The sequence below is a fragment of the Prionailurus viverrinus genome, chromosome E2 (assembly GCF_022837055.1).
Source record: "Prionailurus viverrinus isolate Anna chromosome E2, UM_Priviv_1.0, whole genome shotgun sequence".
NCBI lineage: Eukaryota > Metazoa > Chordata > Mammalia > Carnivora > Felidae > Prionailurus > Prionailurus viverrinus.
Genome location: NC_062575.1, coordinates 42,209,365 through 42,231,918, shown reverse-complemented (window position 1 = coordinate 42,231,918; position 22,554 = coordinate 42,209,365). Strand labels below are relative to the sequence as shown.

Genomic DNA, 22,554 nt, shown 5'->3' with positions numbered 1-22,554 from the left:
AAATGAATATTTACAGCGCATTGTACCAACATTTCCAACAAGGCTTTCTCTTTTAATAAAGTTAACAAGTTTGAACATGGTTTTCCAGTTTCTCCTGCAACTGGATTATCAGCAGATACAAAGTGAACATCATCTCACCTGCAAATATAGATACATTGGCTTGGTTTCTGCATGACCTTGTACAAAATGCTACAATAAAATAAGCTGATGCCAGATGCCCTGTTGACTGTGCAGCAGCTGAATTAACCAGAGATATGCTGTTAATTTGAAAAGTGTTAGTCTAATTGATATTGGATAAACTGTCTTAAGGAAACACTGATTTGCCAACAAGCTGTGATCTAACACTGTAAGACAATATTACACAGTACGGCTACATAGCATATATAACAAACTCAACATAAAAAGCCTAAAGCTTGGGGCACCTGGGTAGCTCAATTGGTTAAGCCACCAACTCTTGATTTCGGCTCAGGTCATGATCTCATGGTTTGCGGGATCGAGACCGGTGATGAGCTCAGCATGGAGTTTGGAGCCTGCTTGGGATTCTCTCTCTCTCTCTCTCTCTCTCTCTCTCTCTCTCTCTCTCTGCCCCTGCCCCGCTTACACTCTCTCTCTTAAAATAAATAAATAAAAGCTTAAAGCTTTTTCACCCTATGGGTTTCCTTTGTTTATAAAAATGTCAGGTACCAATGCAACAATGGAAGGAAAAACAACTGCAAATTATTAAGCGCTATATAATGTAGCATATGCCTGGCAAACTGACACATTACAAGGACAAATGTTATCACTAACATGAATCTGCAGCCCTCTGAAATTCAGAATATATGGATCCGATTGGAAATAGGCCATGTCACCACACTTACTCTGCACCAACAAGGCTGGGTAATTTAAATCAGGGTAAGCCTGAGACAACACAAGCTGAATGATTTGATCATGTAAAACTGTTCCTGAAGATATTCAACACCTTCTTTACTCTTCTGTAAGCACAAAGTCTGTGGGCCATTCACAGGCCGATGGCTTTACATTCAGAAACAAAGCAAGCATGGAAACCTGAAGAATAAGGCAGAGCCGCAAGGAAGCTTAGGTAGAATATTAGCCCACAGTGCATAAACGTAAAATTGGTGGCAGAAGAGAATCCCACGCTGAAATTTTAACAAAGAAAATTCTTAAGTTAAATTTAAGCTTTCTAAAACTGAAATTCTCTTTCGCCTGTAACTACTTTTGTCAGGCAGAACAAAATGTCCTAATTTCCTGGTATACGTCTACAACATTAATATACACTCTAATCATAATTATAATGTAAGTATCGCTCTTAATTGCTAGGTTAAAAACTTGGACTTGATTATAAGTGGCATTGTTCCAAATACAGTTTTTTTTAAAACCCTGAAAAAAATGAGGTGTGAAATATTGGATAATGGTTTTGTGTGAGAAATATTACAGATCAATGACAACTAATAAAAATGACAGATGGAAAAACTTAATATAGCACAGAACGAGAGCCTGTGCTACTTCGAGCAACTGTTTCCAATGGAAAGAATACACGATTTAAAGTTCAACGATTTGGGCTTCGTCCTTGCTCTTCTACCTAGTACCAGGATGATTGTGGGCAAAGCATTTCACCTCCTGAAGACTCGGTTTTCTCATCTACAGGATGGAAATTCTAGAATCTCCCAGCATGGTTTATTGAGTAAGCTTTAGGAGAACTCTATTCTTCCTTCGCTGCAGTCTGTACGTCACATGCAGGTCTGTGTCAGGCCTCTGACCTGTCCCTTGCTGTAGACTCCCTGAAGACAGGGATCTGTGCGTTTTGTCTACATTGCATCCCCCGGGGTTCATGAATCGTATGTTTGCAATAACGAATGATTTCATTAATGATGTCTGCGAAGGAACATCATATGAGAATGCTTTGCCCGTGGCTCTAACACAGCACGTGTGCTCTCTGCCGACACAGCCGTCATACGGTTCTGTCTTCCTCCGGGGCTGGGTTTCTTACAGGCAGTGAGGCCTTCCCCGTACTCCCTGCACCTAGTTTGGTATCCAGCTCGGAATGGGTGCGCCATGCCTTCTGGCAGAACAAGTGCTGTTACACTGGGTCTCTGAGTCAAAAACCTGTCCCAAGTTATCTGTGCCATCATAATGGGCAGTGGCTGGGGACCACTGAGGCACACTTCCCCCAACTTGTCCAGTAAGTTTACTACAAGGCTAAAAAATCTAGAGTACAACACGAATTATTCTGACCTTCTTTGTGAGCTAGACACTTGTTTTTTGGCTCAACCAGATCTCAAAAGTGCTAATACTGAATTCATCAAGTATCGGTGTAAGTGTGCAGGCGGTAATCAGTCACCTGAATTGTTGGACCACTATGACAGAGAAAAGCAAATGGAGTGAAGTGAGAGAAAAACAGACATGGCAGCAATTTAAAACCCATACATTCAACCACAAGAAATAGCAGGACGCACAAAGAAAAGATGCCGTAAAATGGAATATGGTGGACAGATGCCGTCGCGGTAAAGCTCAAACTGGTTACTTTAATTTTGAGCTGACATTTTAATCTTTTTTATTAAAATTGTGAGTTCTGATTTGTTAACCCATTTGGACAGTTTTATAAATTACCGCTTTTGAAGACGGTGCTAGAAAAGACACATTCCGCTGCTAGTGTTAACCGCACGCAGGTGGTGCCGCTGAGTAGTATTTACTTTATTCCTTCATTAGGGATTTATGGTCCAATGACATCAAATGTTTTAATGTCTCCTTTAAGGGGATATGGAAACATAATGAATTAAAATAAAAGGAGGCATTTAGGGCTATTTTGTAAAAAGGAAACAAAACGGTTTTAGCTCAGCCATCTCTTGCAGAAACAGATGCTATGTCATAAACTCCTTTTGTTTTGGGTAGTTTTACAGGGATGACATCTGTCTGACAAGGGAATTTTGGTGCTACCGTGGTGTCAAAATCAGTTCTTTCAGAAACATTCTTGAATCAGTTATGCTTTCTGGGGTATAATTTAATGAACCATTATGGTAAAACATTTTACTCTGCAGTTGTTTCTAACTTTAATTCTTAGGAAATCTAAAAAGGAAAGTCACCCCAATATGTTTTATTTCCCATAAACACTATGTACCGCACTTGAGACATTTAGAGTATATCAATTTAAGAGAGCTGATGCAAGGAAGCACAGCTTATTACACTTTATCCCTCATTCTCCGGATGTGGCATCCGCTTTTTCATGGAACTCTAATTAAATCTTTTGATTCTAATATTCCTATTAGCAGAAACTCAGCCGACTGGTACCTAACTAGTATACAAAAAGATCTTCTGTTTTTTTGGCTTCTTTTTTTTTTTCTTAAATAATGCAGATGAAATCTGGCAGTCATACTTGGATAAGAATAAGATCACAGCAGGAAGCCTCACTTACAGTTTGAGGTGGGGGCCCTGCCATCTGCAAAAGCTGCTATATTCTCAGTGGGTCAACTGGTACTGAGAGAGGGGAGGGCTTGCTTTCCACACTGCAGCTTCCCTGGCTTGCTGGGGTGTCACCCAAGGGTTCGTGATGTACTTGGCTCTTATAGGGCAGCATAAATTTCGATGTGCTATCTACCTACACAGTTGACTACTTACTAATATAGCATTTCATTTAGTGCTCAGAATTACCTCCGGAACACAGGTAAGATTCATTCACATCCACAGTATGAAAATAGAGAACATATGCAGCTTTAGTCCTGAAAATAACCCACATGACAACTAAGGGCTTTTTAAAAAACCTAATACGCTAGTCAAAAAAATGCAGATACCTTCTTGAACACCTTTTCCATCAGCTGTATCACTGGAAATTCTTGACTCATTAGAAGCTGTTACTGACAAGGTATCTGGAAGGCTGTGTTGCTCTCTCTCATGGTTCCTCAGTTGACTCTAAAAAATTGAGAAACAGTCCCACGTAACTTTCAATAAATATACTTGCACTGTTACTAAGAGACTGCTGAAGCAGTTAATTGCTTTCATGGCCTGGTACCTAGAACACATTACCAATATTTTAAAACCAAATGTGCTAAAAGATTATCTGATTTATTTGACAGTTTATGGAAAGAAATACACTGGAGAAATCACAATCTCATCAAAAAGGCAGTTCTTTTTGCATTCTCCAAAAGCAAGCCCCCTCTATCTTCAGAGGGGTTTCTGCACGGCACGTGCGTGCTTACTGAACCACTGGCAGGCCCGGAGGAGGGAAGAGCAGAGCGAATGGAATAACCCGATGCTTTCACAAAAATAAATCCAACCAGTAACTGCTGGACTCCTGCTAATTCTTGCCTTTCAACACCAGCTAACGTGTTGATGGATATCTTCTTCCTTCACCACCACCCCCACAAATCAAGAGTGCAGGAACAAAAGAAACTTCTGGAACTTGCTTTTACAGCCCATTTGGATGTGCTGCTTGTCTAGCAGCCTGAGGCCACGTCAGAACACCATGAGGGCAATCCAAGGAGGCAGTGAATCTCAGACTCAAAGGCTGAGAGAAGTCTACATCCCAGTTAGCCTTTTAGGACACTTTTTTCTTTTTTTTTTTTTTTTGCCCTCCAGACAGTCAACTGGCAACACTGGAGAAGAAAAGTTCTAAACTAATGATTCAATGAATCCTGTTTCCTTTAGGAAAACAGCATTTCATGCTGGTTGTTGGTTTTAAGGTAGTACATAGGATGAAAATCACGGTCAAAATCCTTACAGTCCCTTAAACTGCCCATTAAACACATGTGGCTCTATTTCCACTTTACTGTCTGTCATGAAGTCCAACATAGCACACTTTCCCTCTCGCAAGGACACAGATTACTGTTGGCTGTTGTGTGGCTGAAGCGAGCAACCTGCATTTTGGGGACATGGAAGATGGAGTTTGTTTGCATCGATGTAGGATTACATCTGGGTAAATCAACTGTTAAGTCCTTCCCCTGTACATTCTCTTGAAATTACCTCGCAATTTAAAATCAACACGTTTAAAAAAAGATATACATGCTAAAACACTACAAGCGATAAACACAGACACTGTTAAGGAGGAAGCTGGCGGGAAAACAATCCTACACCAATCCTGATGACCTAGATTTCAGTCCCAATTTTAATACTAATTAGTTGGGATCCCCTGGGCAAATTGCCAAACTTTCCTAGGCCTCACCTCAGTTTCCTTATCTATAAAATGAGATGGCTGGACTCTCTGCCAAGTTCCCTCTTTGCTCTAAAAAGCCTAAGGTTCTCCGAACGATTTCACGAACCGATGCTTACCTTATAATGAAACGACTCTTCACACTGCTTGCACTGGTATATTCTTGTTTTGCAGTGGTTGATCATGTGGTTCTCCAAATCTTTGCTGTCGTCAGCTATGTGCTCACAGATAGGACACTGATAGGGCTGTCTCTGTCGATGGACCCGCAAGTGCTGCTTGATGTAGCCCTTGTTACCACTTGCGTAGTGACACAGGCGGCAGCGGTAGGGTCGATCAGCATTAGGGATGTATTCCACCACGTTGCTTCCCGATAAACCTGCGTCACTGTTGGGTTGGCACTGGGCGTTGTCCTGCAGCTCTTTCAAAATGTCATCGTCGGAAGCATTTTGGTCTGTCCTTTCCCTCAACTTTTCGATCACAGTCAGTAAGGACATGCTGATACCCGTCTTCACTTGCCCATCTGACAACTCCTGCCTACCCTCTGGGAGTGCTACCAACGTAGAGTTGCTTTGGTCAAAACCAGTTAATCCATCTGAAGAGTTTTTAAGTGGCGACATCATTTTAGAATAAGCCGCCAACGTACTGTCCACTTGCCTTTGTCCGGTATCTGGATCTAAAAGGTTTATATTCCCGTAGTGCCCAAGGTTGGCCCTTGTCAGTTCTGCAGCTCTTATGGGCATTGTGACGAGGGCTTCTGCAGCTAACGAGTGTAGTCGGAGAGACTCAGAATTTGTCCTTCTTCGGCCTGGTGGGGCATTCTCATCAGTAGCCAGTCCTTTGGTTATTAACTCACTGTCTTTCTTCTCTGGATTGCTCCAGCCTATGATCAGCCCCCCAATATCAACAGTACATTTATCAGCATGATAAACTCCATCTCTTCCTTCACCCCCAATCTGGGATTCTGTCGGGCTCAGGTTTTTTCCCTCTTCGATTTCAGCATTCATGAGGAAATGTTTCTGTGAAAGAGTTTCTTCAGCACTTGGCAAACGTTCTACTATCACGTTAACGTGACCTTTTTTATTGGGACTACTACTAATGATTTTCTGTGCGGATGAAAGCAGACTATCAGCGATCAGGTTCTCCTCCACATCAGATATCACCTCTAGCATCTCTTCCTCACTGGGGTCAAGGGTAACTGACTGGGTCAGATGAACTCCACCTTCTGCACTCTGTCCTAAAGGAGACGAAGAGGATAACGGTTCTGAGCTGCAAATCTGTACTTGTACTGAAGGCCCATTGTGGATACTCAGTTCGTTGTCTCCAATAGCAATGACGACTGCATCCACCCCACCAGGTTCAGCAGCCACTGAAGAATCCAGCAGGCCTAGGGGCTCATTTTCATTTTCAAAGATCGGATAGGAGCAGTCAACCTCCCCAGCATGTTTCCAAGCATGTGTTTTCAACATTCTCTGCTGGCCACAGGTGTAACTACAAAACAAGCATCGGTACATGCCATACTGTTCATACGCATACCATTTCCTCTTACCCATTTCTGCCACGGGTGTGTTTTGGGCAGCGTGCGTTTGCGCACTGTCCACACTCACTTGGACATCAGAAATGGGTTCATGGTTTCTTTCTGTGGGCCTCTGACACAAAGAGTTGGAGGGGCTTACACACTGCTGGGCTTTGGATTGAGTGTGACTGTTGGCATCGTTTTCGTGGTCATTTACCACGTGAGCTTCAAGTTCCTCTTGGCTTTTAGATGTAATGTGGCACTCTGAGCACATTAATATCACTTCATTTTGCTGACCATGCTGCTTGATATGATCTTTTAACACAGAAAACGATGATGACAGAAACTTGCAAAGGCTACACTGGTAAGACATAGTCTTCCCATCGTTCTGGGCAAGAGAGCCAGGGGTAAAATGTATCTGAGACATCTCAGCCCTTCTGATCCCAGCAGGGGACTGGGTTACTTTCGCTGGAATCTCACAAAGTTCTTGGGTTTCAAGAGAGTGCGTTGCAGCACTTGAACGTGAGCGTTTTTTCCCGATCAAAAGACATTTTTGTGACTTTTCATGTTCTACTATCTTGCTTAACTTCTGGATAACATGGATCAATGGATCTGTTTTAACTTTTCTTTGTTCATCAATTTCCAGTGATGAACTGATGACAGTTTCAGCAGTCAATATAGCTTCCTGTTCCCCAATATCTGGCACCAACATGGCAACACTGCTGCTTTCTTCCATATCTAGAAAGGATAATATACAACAGAAAGAAATATTGGGTTAGAGGTATTATAAGAATGCAATTATAGGAAACCTGAGCTACTCTTAGAGTTTAAGCTAATCTCAGTTATTTTCTAACCTGGGAGCTCCATTATCAGCATACCTGTATCCCCAGCAGAGACTTAAACTGCTTGGAACTTCTCTAGAGACTGTCATCCCCTATCAAGACTGAGGATGATCTTTCCATCTATTTCTTTCTTTGGAAATGACTTTAAACAATATGCATATCCTTTTTTCTTCACTTTCTTTCCCCCAGACATCTAGCTGGACCCAATTAGTATGCCCTCTCTTTTGTGCAATGCCAAAAAAACACAAAAAACAAAAAAACAGGACTGCTATTCCTTGACTGAAGGGACACAAGCATTCCCAGGGTATGTGGAACCACCTCAAGTTACCACAAAACCAACAAACAAAACTGACACATGACTGACACAATTCTTGGGAGACAACTACTTACATCAAAAATAATTATAGTCTTATTATTAAAATCATAAATTTGTTTTTTTCACTCCAAATCTTTGGAGTTATGAAAAGATAGTCTGGTAACCTCTTGTAAATGGCAGAGTGAATTTTGAGAAGTATGATGCAAACGAAACTACATAAAAGCAATGATCCAGTTCCTTCTTTTACTTCCTTTGATTGATTTCCCTGAAGACAAACCACAAACAACGCTGTGGTTTTTTCCTAGAGGCCATATTAGTGGTCAACTATTACTCATGCACGAATATATGTAATTTCATTTTCCTGAAAGGGAAAGGGGCATCAGAGAAGGAAAAAGACCTGACATTCTAGTTGTGTTTCAGGTCTAAATATTCAGAGTCCTTAAAAGGGGTTCTCTGTAAGTTCCAGCAATGCATTACAGCCAAGGAAGTCACAAAACAAAAAATACTCACAATATCTTTCTCCCTAAATCTTGAATCCTCTATTTCCTGGCAGTACTTTCATTTCAAACATTTCCTTTGGCTCAAAGTGAGATTAATTTGTTGACTTGGATCACATTTTTCAGTTTAGGCTTTTTTCCAGCAACAAGTTTTGTTTTTCCACATTTTAGGTGCATTCTGGAGTCTTACTCACAACATTCAATAAATGCCAGCAAAATTTTTAGTGGCACCAGCTATAGACCAAAGACCATACTATTCTTAAACCTCAATCACAGGCTCTGAATTCTTATTTTAGGAGGTGAATCATGGCTTCCCTCCCCCCAGGTGGCTGAATCAACATGGAAGGGCCCTTGAGCCCCTGCCAAGATCACACCGAACTCCTGCTGGACCTACCAGCACTCTGACCAGCTGCAGTGCCAGCCCTCCCGTATCTACTCTTGGCAGCAGTTAGAGCTTTTCCTCTTATTTTCTGCTCTTTCTGGCACACAAACTTTCTATATCTAGGGCCACATCAGGCAAAAATGCAAACATTTTACTCTCGGCTTTAGTACTGCTTCTTCCCTCCTTCTTGATACTCTGTCCAATGGGATCAGCTTTCGTTTCTTTTCCGTGTCCAACTGCGCTCGTGGCAGGGAATGCACCCAACAGCCATTACAACGATGACCACTACCCCAGCTCCCACAGACCTAGAAGTCTGGGTGACTGCGGCCCTTTAGCCGCTCTCTTCTCTAAACAACCTGAGGTCATTACCTCTCAAAAGACTATGTAGTTCCTCTCCATCTTTCTCAAACAGAAAAAACAGTATTTTTAAATCTCTACACTCAATCTTAAATCACTAAAGAGGGACCAGTGTGGGAACAACATGTTTCTTTAGGAAAATCCTTTGTGACGTCTTAAGTCACCTTATTGCCTGAGAATTCCACAATTTTTTGGCCAAGGGGAGCTGTGGCTGTTTCTGTGACTAATGATTTCACTTTAGGACCATTCACTTAAGGCTTTATTTCTTTCAGTTCAATTGTTAAATGGGAATTCGTTAAATCATTGTTAATAACAGAAATCCTTGAACATTCAATTTCTTGCCCAAGATTTGGTGGTCTACTGTAGATCTAAGGTCTCCTCCTCCACGAAATATGACATCCATATAGGCTGATTGATAGTCCGCAGGTTAACGAGTGAAGATTTGCTCAACAGACTTTGCGTACCCACAGGGTTACAAAGGTGACTCACGTGGTCCCTCTTTTACCTAATGACAGAATAGGAAAGAGAGCAGTGCAACTACTCCCTGTGGATATTTCAGTGCACACCTTAAAAAGAGTGTGGAATGAAGAGGAGGAGGAGTTCAAGTTATCTCAAGAAAAAAACTAATACAAACGAAACTGACAAAACATTCAGATTTGAAAAGCTGTGTCTGCTCAGGCATTAAGAGCTAATGGAAATTTGCAGCAGATGCTCCAATTTTCCCTGAACATTTATGTAAGTATCTCATTTTAGAGGCTGCATACATTTGGGGATAAGTACAGAAATGGCAGCTATAAAACAGATATGACAACATAAAATACATCAAGAAACACCTGAAAAACCAGTTTGGGTCCACATGGCAGAATCGATATATGAGTTAAATCTCATTAAAACAAAAGTCTCTCTTAGAAAGGGTTAGATGAACAGTTCATAATAAAGTATACACAGGGAGGAAGGCCTGTGACCTTAAGGCCAACTCTTTAAATTTTCACAAAAATTTCTCTTAGGCCACCAATGTGCATATATACGGGATCCTATGTCAAGTGAAGTAAAATTTATTTGGAAAAAAAAAAGACAGAGAGATGAAAATAAGGGTACAAACACAATCCCAGTGGCTCAATAATGACGACAACACAGATTATGATCATCGGCATACTATCGATGGCCTTCACGTGATCAATACAAGTACATGGTCAGGGTGGGTGGAGAGGGTAGGAATAAAGCAAGAATAGCAAATTTTGTAATTAAAGTTTAGTAATAAGTATCTAGGAGTTCCTTACACTATTCTTTCTACTTGTGTAAATATTTACAACTTTTCATACTAAAAAGTTACAGAAAAAATGGTTATGTGTCAGGGTGCCTGGGTGGCTCAGCCGGTTAACTGTCGGACTTTGGTTCAGGATGTGATCTCACAGCTCATGAGTTCAAGTCCTGAGTCGGGCTCTGTGCTGACAGCTCAGAGCCTGGAGTCTGCTTCGGATTCTGTGTCTCCCTCTCTCTCTGCCCTTCCCCTGCTTGTGCTCTCTCTCTCAAAAATAGATAAACATTTTTTACAAAAACAGTATGGAAAAAAATTTTAAATCACAGTACTAATGGTTTAAAACGGAGTTGAATAGATAGGACAAACATGTTTAGAAGTTAAAAAGAAGTTAACAGCTTTTATATACTGTAACAACAGTACACAAAGTAAAACAGAAGGCAACAGTCAATGACCAAATCCTAACAAACCGAAAAGCTAGTTTTGGTCTAGGAAAGTAAGCAAAAGGTTTTTGAAGAGGTAAGACGTATACTGTATTCTAAAAGACGGCCGCGCCAGATGTCAACCATTTGTCCCTCTGGGCTCACTGCCTACTTTCCTCCACTCTGCTCTCTGCCCCAGGAGGTATACTACATCAGTAGGCTCCTATGCCCTCTGGTTTCTGATTGTGTTATGCCAATGGGGAGCCATGAGAGGAGATCAGAAGGAGGCAGCATAGTGAAATCAGGATATTCATTCCCCTAATTCCCTCCCTCTAGGTCAGCTTGGACTGGCCATGTTTCTCAATGGAAGACCATTCTCTTCAGGCAGGGGGCTCTACAAAACTCTCCTGGTTCTGATACCTCTCTTCCTTCTGATGCTGCTACCTCCAGATAACTGCATTATCCTTGTGGTTTGTCTATACACGTCCAACGCCTTTATTATGAGTATTTTTGTAAATACGTCCTCCTTGAATTATCTTAATTAGAATGCATCGTTTTCTCTTTTGGAATTCTGTCAACACAAGGGTAAGACTGACAAGGAAAAGAGCCACATTATCACGTTTCCAAAAGTGAGAATAAACCTTCCATCAGCAGTTAGTGAAAAGATCAACATGGCTGAACAAGAAGGTTTACAGAAAGAGTAAAGCCTAGAGGCATTACCAAAGTAGGAAGCTTCTTATTTGGAATCTTTAGACATAACCACATTACACAAAATATATCAAACTATTACAAATAAATAAATATAAGTTGTATCCCAAACCAGAAAAGTTCTAGAATCTTTCCCACTGAGTCTTAACTCTTTCCTAGACAACAGGACAGGTTTCTCTGGCCATCTGAAAGTAGAACCTTCCTATGGAATCTTTCAGAAGCTGAAATGATGTAAAGTGAAAAAGGAATTACCATGTATTTATATGGAAAAAAAACCCCAAAATAACCTTTCTTAGGCTTTTCTGATATTTTAGAACACATCTTGCTAATAATGAGCGCACACGATAAAATGAGATAAAGCACAGATGCTCACAGACACAGTTCAAAGCTCTGGCGCCTTGGTGCAGAGATTCCGAGTACAGTTCCTGGGCAGGAAAGGAGCTTGGTGGGGCCACGCTTGCTGCTTGGGTTACGTGCTGCCTCTATTAATGGCTCGCTGCAAAACAAACATTGGAAACTATTTTTGCCTTTGGTGTAAGACTGAAATCTTTAGATTTCTTTCAGTTAGAGAAATCAGGTTCTAACGTATGTCTTTCATAAAAGCAAAGTGGCAGGGGCTACCTGGGTGGCTCAGTTGGTTGAGCGTCTGACTCTTGATTTTGGTTCAGGTCATGATCCCAGGGTTGTGAGATTGGGTCCTGTGTCAGGCTCCATGTTCAGCATGGATTCTCTCTCTCTCTTCCCCACTTCCCCTCTCGTGCTCTCTCTCCCCCACCGCCCCAAAAAAGCACAAAGTGGCAGAAGGCAAACTGTAAAAAGTGGGGGAGACCTGTATTCCAAAGGCAAAAGCTTATAATTAATGTCTTTCCCAAGAAAAGAACCAAATTATTTCAGTTGTCTTTATTTCCTGATAATTACTACTAGGTTTCTTTGTATATCTAATTAGTTCCTTTCAGTTATAGAGTATGGTTATCATAAGTAAAATCAAGTTGAACAATTCATGTGAGCCTGAGTAGGGCTGGAGAAAGGCTGTAATTTTCTGTGCATGTGCAAAGGCAGTTCAGTGTTATAAAAAACCTTTTCTTTCAGACTAAAAATTTGTTCTTTCCCAACTAGGCAAAGATATGAACTGTTATGTCCCTGAATTGTAAACTGCCTACAAAAAATCACCTTGAGATTGCTTACACATTATTTATAGATTTATCTTATTAATGTCAGCTATGATTCATTTGAATTAAAATCTCCTTAGCTTAATGTGATTAGCTGCCACTAAGAAAAATATAGTGTAAATATCGCAAGAACATGAATTTTATAATCTAAAATTTCTTAGCTGGCATCTAGCCTGGGAGAATATTCTAATTTGGCAGACCACGAAGACATAAGGTCTAACTAACATTAACCAGTATTAAGATTTAACATTTATTGAGCACCTATAATGTGCCAAGCACAGTGCTGGAGACTACACAAGTAAGAAGGAATCCTTGTCCTTGAAGTGCTCACCATCCAGGGGGCAGTGCCTATGTAGACTTTGTGTATTATTCATGAATTTCTGGTAATACTAGCCTCTTTTTTGCAGGTAAGGAACCTGAGGATCACAGATGTAAAGCAATAACTGGTTTAAGAACTGGAATCCAGGACTATCTGATTCTAAATCCCCTTTCTTATATCTCAATGAGGACAAATACATAAAATCAATACTGAAAAGAACTGGCCCCTTACAGCCCGGCTATATCAAACGTTTTAGCCTGTTTGATCTTCATAACTCTGGAACAGGCCAGGTGGGTGTTACACAATTTTACAAATAAGGAAACACTCAGTGTGGTTTCAGTGACTTACCCAAGGTTACATGGCTGTTAAGAGGCAGAGCCAATGTCTTTCAAATCAATTCCTGAAATTAACACAGTCCCTTGGACCAATCTTCAGAATTCAGCTGTGGCCAAGAATGAAAGTACATAGTATCAAACATTTCTCTTTCTTGGTGAAACAAAGTAATGATTTCTTTGGCAGTGAAAAATTCCCCAATATTCTATGTCAAAAAGACATTCAGAGGAATGTTCATGCAACCCAATCATGTGTTGCAATTTTACATAATTTATCTAGCAAGCAGACTTTACCACTTTGTACAAGTTAGAAAAAAAAAAATTGCTCTGGAAACTTCTCTCAATAATTGTGTTTTGTTTTAGCTCAGAATTTAATTGACTCAAAATACTACTGTTTACTGATAACACTTTCTAATGAATAAGGAACAATAAATTGCATATCGCCATTTTAATCTTAACCCAAAATGCCATCTAAAGGATGATTTTGCAAGCACAGTGGGCAGGAAAAGATAGGACACAGTAGCTTGACCTATATATCTTCCAACGCAGTTTCCTGCTCTGGTCTTACATTTCTTTGCAGTTTCCTATACTAGCTAGGATGAATCTAAAAGATCAAATAAAGCCTATTCCTTTCACCTAGAATGCAGCTATCTTATCGATTACGGTTAAGTAAACAGTTCGTTGCCAGGGCAGAAAGCACGTCTTCGGTCCTCCCTTCGAGTTAATTTCAAACGAGTTGGTAAGGTAAAGGAATGAAGGGCCAGGCTCTCTCTTTTAATCAATAACGCAATCCAAACACTGAGTCAAAGCGGAGTACTGAAGAAAGTACAAGCTCAAGCAGGTGATAAATCCAGTAATTGCCTGATAAAAGAGATGCAGACTGATAGTAAATTACAGCCCACCACAGTAACTAAAAAGATCGCCTACGGGTTGGGATGACGGCCTCCGCCTAATTAATCATCCAAGCCTTCCACACAAACCATTCCCTCCGGATGCCCGTAGGTCTGAAGAGTGGGAGATTTTCCCACTGATCTCAGTGATCGAGAGACCGGTTCATCGAAAAGGTTCGTAATAGGGTCAGAAGGCTAGGATTTTCTGCACTAGCTTTTCCTACATCAAGAATTGGTTAAAGGGCTGGGGCGATCGGGGGTTGAGAAAAGTAACCAACAGATGCGGTGAGGACCTAAGCGGTTGGCCTAAGCGGTTTCACAACTGCAGAGGAGAAGGAAGCAACGCCTCGGCAGGCCCGCCTGCAGACCAGGCTGGTGACAGTATGCGGAGAGCGGCAGGTTCCCCCCACCCCCCGCGGCAGGGCAAGCCAGGGGTCTCCGCAGGCCTCGCCGTGGGCTGCGTGGGCTGCGCAGAGCACTGGAAAGGGACGCGGAACTTGGGGCAAGTGGCGAGCCCCGGGCGGTGTCGGCCCGCTGAAGAGGAAGCAGGCGCCGGTAGAGGCCTGAGGGGAGGACGCACATGGCCGGCGGCGGCGCTACCTGCGGGCGGAGGGGCGGCCCCGGGGCGCTGTACCTGCGGTCGGGCGGCGGCTGCTGCTTCCGCGAGCCTCCTTTGGCCGGCTAGGAGCCCGGCCGTGCCCTCGCCCTCGTCCTCTCCCACCTCTCTCCCGGCTCTTTTCCCTCTTTTCCCCCGCTTTTCCCCTCCTCATCCGGAGCTCCAAAATGGCGGCGCTGGGAACGGATCACGTGAGCCGCGGGCAGGTCAGGTGACCCGAGTGGCGGGCGGCGGGGCGGGGCGATGCTCAGGCCCCGCCCATGGGCATCCCGGGGCTCTCGGGCTGGGCGGGCACGAAGGTACCCCAGCGGCCCGGGCTACCCAGTCTTGGGCGGGTACGGGTCTGGGTAGACGACCTCCCAAGGCCTCTCTGCGTTGCCCTCTCAATGGTCACCTGGGCCTAGAAGTCAGTGTCTCTCCCCACGTCGCCCAAATCTTCCGTGGGCTAGCTTCTTCACCCCATCCCCTCCCTAACTGGCTTTTCACCTACAGCACTGGCATTCTTTCAGCCTTATGCTCAGGAATATGTTACTGTGCTTGTTGGGCATGTTTTTTGTGGTGTTCTTGGCTAAAATGTAGAGGTCCTAGCTAGGTCTGTGACTGGACTTCAGGTGTGACTGGTGAGGGGCAGGGCTAGCCTTGGGTCATCTGTTTACTTGAGAGCGAGAAGATTTTCAGGGAAAGAATGCATCCTAGGGGTTGTGGCCTGACACAAGCTCACTCTTTCTGAGGGCACATCGTGTTGGTCGTTTGGCTCTTGTTTTTATGGGTGGCATACACACCAGGGTTATAAGCAGCCTTGTTTGAGTTCCACTGTGAACAGAGTAAAATACAAAGGGAGGGAAGCATTTCGTCCAGCTTCACAGAGAACACTGGACTGTTTGGTACATTAAGAACTACACAGCAGGGAGTTTGGGTCTGGACTCACTAGGTGGGCCAGGAGCAGTAGGAAGGGAGCAAGCCCAATGGAGATAGCCCTTCATTGTTCATTGAGATAGCCCTTGGGGACTTCCAGATACATTTAGAGGCTTTTGCAGCAAGCTGGGCTTTCACTTATCAAGTGGGAGAAATATCTAACAAAACTTAGTCACTGTTGAGACAGGTCAGTAATTCTCCTTACTGTGTCTCAGGATTCAAATTCACCTGAATTGGGGGGTTGGGAAACCAGCAAAGTTAGCATTCTGCTATTCTACAGACTCCTTTGCTGATTGGGCCAAAGAGCTAAGGAGAAGAAAAAATAAAGCGTTGAGCAATTTTTTTTTCAATAAAAGAGATTGAATAGGAGACTACCATGGAAGGGTGAAAGAAAAAAAAAACAAGGAAAACCAGAAATACATGAAAAGGGGAAAGCGAGAACAAGCAATTAATGTGCAAATTTCTTTCCTTTCCTTGAGCTATACATATAATCTTAGTTTATAACCATCTGAAGAGGACGTTTTCTTCAGCAATAACTGTAATGTCCATGAATCTGAAAGTGGACACAAGTCAGGGAATTATTTGATCGGGGAAGAGTTTAAACGGAGGAATTGTAATCTAGGGAAAATAAGGAACTTCTAAAGAAGGGGAAGAAGATAAACTGGTTTGTCTGAAGTTTCTGTGGTATTCTTTTCCAGTATACGCCAGTTGTTTCCCAATGTCCCTCGTGCAGAGCAAGGTTCGATAGAACTTCCTGGCTCAGAGGTGTGGCCAGTGACTGGTGCCGTCTAATGAATTGCGTGTGGTGGATGTGTCACCCCCATCCTGGAGCATTTAGTTGCCAGTGCACTCACATCCAGGGCACCATTTTCCTGCTGCCTTGATGACTGGCAATGTTCACAATGGTGGCCACCCTAGCAGCGTACATTCTAGAGTAGCGATGATGAGCTGAGCCCCCAGCCGCCCCGCAATGGATATGTAGGGTGAGGAGGTCACTGAGGTTTGGAGCTGTTTGTTACTGCAGCATGATGTAGCCACACTGCTGACTGGCATTCTTCCTCCCTACACCGAAGTAGCAGGAAGAGGCAGAACCAATAGAAAGACACCATTACGGTCAGATGGCAATGCTGATGAAAGAATTAGAACCTTCATTCCTGAAGACAGAGAAGGTATGAGACGCAGAATCCAATAGGAAAACGTGGGCAACTTCAAAAAGCCAGTGGAGCAAAACCTCAGTAGTTTTCTTTCCTGTGCGAGAGCTCTCCAGAAAATTACAGGGGACGTTTTTAAGTCAGAGGACTGCAAAGGCATTCAGAGGTGGTTCCATTGAACTTGTGGTCATCCCACCCAACTCTTTTGAGCACCTTCCACTTGCCACGGGATGTTATTTATCATGATTTAATTAACCAGTCCTAGTAAGATTTGGTGTTGCAGATAGGAAATTTGCTCACTCAGTTCTCCAGCGCCTACTCACTGGAATCGGATTCTGTCTCCAGGTGAGAGATGACCCGGATAACTGGATCTTATCTCTACATATCTCATTATTCCACTTTGTGATTGTTAATTAGTGGATGAGGTTAAAGGTTTTGCTTCTAACAAGTAGCCTGGGAAGTGACCAGGGAGTCTGCTTGACAACTTACACTGGAGCACCATTTAAACTTTGGGAGAGCTAAGGGCAGCGCAGTAGTGAGTTGCCGAGGTGATGACTGGTTATAAACTGAGTGAGACACGGAACCCATTGAAACTTGAGGAGACAGGGGCATCTGCGTGACTCAGTCGGTTAAGCATCTGACTCTTGGTTTCAGCTCAGGTCAGGATCTCACGGTTTTGTGAGTTTGAGCCCCACGTTGGGCTCTGTGCTGACAGTGCCGAGCCTGCTTGGGATTCTCTCTCTCCCCTTCTCTTTCTGTTCCTCCCCTGCTCGCGTTGTCTCTGTCTCTGTCAACAATAAATAAATAAACTTAAAAAAAAAAAAGAATTTTGAGAAGACCAACTTGTTCCCAGCCAGGATACTTACAAAGGACACCTTGTCTTTGGTGTAATAAGATTAGATTAGATTCCTTTTGACAGGATTAATCGTGTAAGTCTTTGGCACAGCATAGAAAATTGGAGGAGACGTGTTAGCCTGTATTTCTTTTAGTCGTAATTTTTATCATGACCTTAAAAAAAATTCTTTGAATATACTGCCTCAAAAAAGGAAGGATTGTGGAGGTGTGGCGGGGGGCTGAGAGGAGGAAAAATCAGAGTGGTGGCGTGAACTGAGATAAACACAAACATTTCCCCTGACTTTCTGTTTAGCTCCACTGGGACCATGGGCAGGTGGGCTCCATGTTTCTGATGTGTTCGTCCTGCCCGTAAAACAAGTTCAATTTATCTTTTTTTTTTTTTTTTTTTTTTGAGCTTCAGATGTCTGGTATATGGAAGTATGGAGTTTAATTATAGGAGTCCTCTGGATTCAAAATGGGACTTCATCATTAAGAATAATGGCAAGGCTTGATTTTATTAATGAATGAAAGGATTGCTTGATGTAAGTCAGAAGGAATGTAAGATTAAAAGACATGATAGATTATTATATATACAGCTGTCAGTAATAAATTAACATTAGCTCTAGGTTCCTTACACTTTGCATCCTGAATATACACCTAGAAATACTTCATAATTATAGTTCAGATCTCAAGAATCATCATAAATTATCTATCTGTCATTCATTCTCTGCTAAAAGCCAACAGACCTACATTATTTCCGCAGCACATTGACATCTAAAATCTCTGGTGCTACGAGGCACACATATTAATTTATTTCTTCCTGAGGACCTGAAAAAGCCAGATGGGTACCCAGTGACCGATGGTGGCTAGGAAGGATTGGAGGTAGAGCGGGGGGGGGGGGGGGGGGGGGGGCGCATCTGTCATGAGAGTGAGGAGTGGCTCTGGCTAACGTTGTCCACACTTTGCTTTCGGCTCGGCTGTTTGGGGTCTGAGCCGCAAACTGGTTTCGGAGAGGCCCGCTGAAGGAGCTTCAGACTGCCCCGGCATCTAAGGCAGCCCTGAGGTCCCAGTGGTGGTGGTGGAATTCGGTATAGACTTCCCTTAGCCCCTGGGACTGCCTTATATGCAGGACCTGGGAAGAAGGACAAGAATCAACGGTGGTGACATCTAGTGGCTTACCTGGAATGTGCAGTCAAGCCACAGAGCCCTCCAGTGGGAATGTCGAGCTAGCCCAGGTCCCACCTCCAGGCCCCTGAATCGGTCTGTGAGTTTGGTTTCTGGCAGAGATTGCCTGAATTCATGTTGATTTATGGTTGGGATCCAGGAAAGGCCCCAGCCGGCTGGGAGTGGAGGTGGAGATGGGCTGCGTTTGAGGACGTCTGGAGGCTCCTTCCAGTCTGGTCCGCATATGCACAGGCTGGTGAGGCGGCCCGGCGGGGCTCGATGGAGCTGCCGCGGAGCAGGGAGCTCGCCTCCGCCACACTGTCTCTCTGCTTCAGCGCAGACTGGGTATTGGAACGCTCAAGCAATTTTCAGTCGTCTTTGTCAATAAAGTCAGTCTCTTTTCCACAAGGGGAATGAAAATGAGATTTTGAGGCCTCCAGAGGGCTGTCTCCTTTGGTCACTTCATCTGCCCGGGAGCCTCAGCTGAGGTGGGTGGCAGTTATTTGCTAAGTCCAAAACCCTGTTGACAGGTAATACCACCTGCTTCTGAACAAGACGATGTGATTATAATAGGATACTGTTAAATTCTTCCCAGAGAAGCGGTTTCCTTGACGCGGTGACCTTTATTGATGAGAGGGGCAGAGGAAGAAAATGAAAAGAAGGGGAAGAAGATGAAGAAAGACACTAAGAGGAAAAGCAACTGCTAATCAAACCGAGAGGGCCTGGCTAAGGGGTAATCCTGTGACCTAAAAATGTGTCGTTTGTTACTTTGACAGCTCCTCTTGAGGTGATAGACTGGGGGAGGCCACTGGCATCGTCATTAGCTGGCTGGGAGTTCCGCGTCTTGCTTCCTTAAGTCATCAGTACGTGGACGCCCATAGACAGCGAGTAGTCTACCTTCTAGGCCCTTCAGCTCTGAGCTCCTCACGTGCTGGGCAAAACCAAGCATAAAAAACATTGTTTAGTTTTTGATCTCCTGCGATGTTTCTTTCATCGATGAAGCGACATGAGCGGGAAACCGAAGATGCACGTGGCACCCGGGGATGGTCTACGCTGCAGTTCTCGTGCCCTTTCTGGCCACGAACCTCCAGCAAGTCATAAGGTTGGGAGGGCCCGGTGGAAATCTGTTGTGAGTTCGAAGCCACACATCCAGAATCAGGCACGAGTGGGGCTTCAGTGCACGTGCCAGCTCCGTCCCTCTCTCACAGGCACCTCTCCCTCAGCTCACACGTCTGGGCCACACAAGGAGGGAGATCCCAACGACTGCCTGAATGGGGTGGGGGTGGGGGTGGGGTGGAAGCTTGAGCTAAGTCTATGAATGGATCAGCTTGGTATGTGGAAGGAGATGGACCGACGTGGATGGACGTGTGGAGTGAGAGTGGGCACTAAGCGTCTGTCTGTGTCATGGAGACAACCCTGCCTGGCATGGAGGCCTGGCCATTGAGGGGCAGGGAGAGCTTTGGCCAGAAAGGCAGGCCGGGGCTGGGGCTGGGGCTGGGGCTGGGACTGGGGTTAGGGCTGGGGTGGGACTGGGCTGGAGCTGGGGTGGAGGTGGGGCTAGGGTGGGACTGGGGTGGGGGTGGGGCTGGGGTGGGGCTGGGGGTGGGGCTGCGGCTATGGTGGAGGTGGGGCTGGGGTGGGGTGGGGGTGGGACTGGGGTGGGGGTGGGGCTGGGTAGGGGGTGGAGCTGGGGCTAGGGTGGAGGTGGGGCTGGGGTGGGGCTGGGGGTGGGGCGGGGGTGGGACTGGGGGTGGGGCTGGGACCGGGACAGTGGTGGGGGTGGGACTGGGACTGTGGTGGGGGTGGGACTGGGACTGTGGTGTGAGCGGGGCTAGGGCTTGCCCAGGCAGAGACAGGCATCCGGCAACTATGGAGGGCCCTCCTGGTGCAGGGCCCTGTGTTATGGACTCTGCTTGTCTTATTTCGCACATCTTTGTGGACTTAGCTCTCTGGTCATTAATTACATATGTAATCCCTGCCTTACCATCTGTCTAGGCTGGTGGAGAATGAGTTTCAAGAGCCCAGGGATCTTGTGAGTCCTGTTCACTGATATTCCCCCCTGGCGTCGAATAGGGCTGGGAATTAGGTACACTGAATAAGTTTTCATTGATGGGATGAAAAAGCGATTTCACTCAGCAGACACACTTCTAGGCGTGGACTTTATTTAAGGAGCTACTTGAAAGCAGTCTTTTGGGAAGATCCAACATCAGATTGAGAACGGAGGGCTAGGAGATAGAAGAAAGATGGCATCCAGTTAAGGACCTGAGAGCTGGCCTCAGAGAAGCCCTAGGAATCCAGGCTGTAGCCTGGGTTTCACCCCAAGCTTCAAAACCCGTTAGTGTTCACTAGCTGTGTGTGTTAAGGCAAGTTACTTAGCCTCTCTGTGCCTCTCTGACTTCATCTGTAAAATGTGGGTAATGACACCGATCTCCTAGGGCTGTTGAAAAGTTTAAGGGGCATGATGTATATGAAGCACTGATACACTTGACCCATAGTAAATGATTAACAGATGATACATACTATTTATTTGCTTATTATTTTTTTAAGTTTATTTTTATTTCTATTTATTTATGTGTATTTACTTTTGAGACACACACACATACACACACAATCAGAACACACGCAGAATCTGAAGCAGGCTGCAGGCTCTGAGCTGTCAGCACAGAGCCTGATGTGGGGCTCGAACTCACGAACTGTGAGATCATGACCTGAGCCAACGTTGGATGCTCAACCGACTGAGCCATCCAGGCGCCCAGCGAGAAATATTATTATCGCAAAGGTTCAGATTGGAATGGTACAAAATGGAAGGGAGAGAGGGAGACAGGGACACTGAGCAAAGAACATGTAGCTTGTGAGGCTAATTGGAAACAGGGTGCGAAGTGGAGGGCCCGCGAGCATCTCTGTTCATTCAGTGTGCCCTCGATGGGAGGCACAGACAGCTCTTGGCTCCAATACCAATGACAGAGGCAAGCACAGAAGTCAGGGGACACACGGAAAAGATGAGGCCAGAATCATCCAGCTACTCTAAAATCAGCTCATCAGTTGTGGAAGTTGATGTGAGCCCAGTTAGTCATGTCACATATGACTACGTGGGTTTTAAGCCTATTTTTCCTAAACGCGGATTTTCTTGGCAACTGAATGCGTGCTAACACCCTAAGTTTTAGTTACATTTTGGTTAAGAAGTCCAGAAGACTTTGGACTTGGCTTTGAAAAATTGAAAGTGAATTGAATTTGCATTATTTAAATGGCTTATTCAGATTAACACTGCTATCTCTTCAGATTTAAAATTTCAAAGACTCAAAGATTTGATATTTTAGCAGCAACAATGACATCTAGGGGTTGGTTTCTACAGGTTTAATCTTAGATATCTATCCTCTGCATTTTGAAAAAATAAGGGTGCTAACATGTTGATTCAATCCAAAATGTCTGGACTGTGTGAACTTGGTTGAGGGCTAGGGCAACATTGATGGATCAGAGAAAAGAAAAATCTGGAAGTGGTTTCTGCTGTCATCTAAGAAAGCTACTTTCCTCCTAAAATTGCAAAACCTCTCATTTTGCTTAATATACTCATCTATATATTCATTTCCCTCCCCGCCACCCCCCCCCCGACCTTTTCACCAGAAATATGCCATATTCCACTCTTTCTGTGGATGACAGAATTGCCTCTTTGCATGGAGAGGGGCTGGGGTCTCAGGTTCTAGCTCCTTCCAGTTTTTTCCATTTCCT

General features: G+C 44.2%; 1 protein-coding gene across 2 annotated transcripts in view; it reads right to left on the bottom strand.

The window, feature by feature from the left end:
* ZNF507 (zinc finger protein 507) overlaps positions 1-14,932 on the bottom strand; it is a 46,771-nt gene extending 31,839 nt beyond the window's left edge. Inside the window, exons 1-5 of one of the 2 annotated variants that reach the window (XM_047834410.1) lie at positions 14,783-14,921; positions 13,275-13,368; positions 11,812-11,934; positions 5,263-7,394; positions 3,789-3,906 (exon numbers count right to left, since the gene is read on the bottom strand). In XM_047834410.1, coding sequence (XP_047690366.1) covers positions 3,789-3,906; positions 5,263-7,392 — 2,248 coding nt within the window. In that variant the 5' untranslated portion in view covers positions 7,393-7,394; positions 11,812-11,934; positions 13,275-13,368; positions 14,783-14,921. Of the gene's footprint in view, positions 1-3,788; positions 3,907-5,262; positions 7,395-11,811; positions 11,935-13,274; positions 13,369-14,782 lie in introns of both variants that reach the window. The other variant, XM_047834409.1, reaches the window with a different exon arrangement.
* Between the last annotated feature and the right edge of the window lie 7,622 nt (positions 14,933-22,554).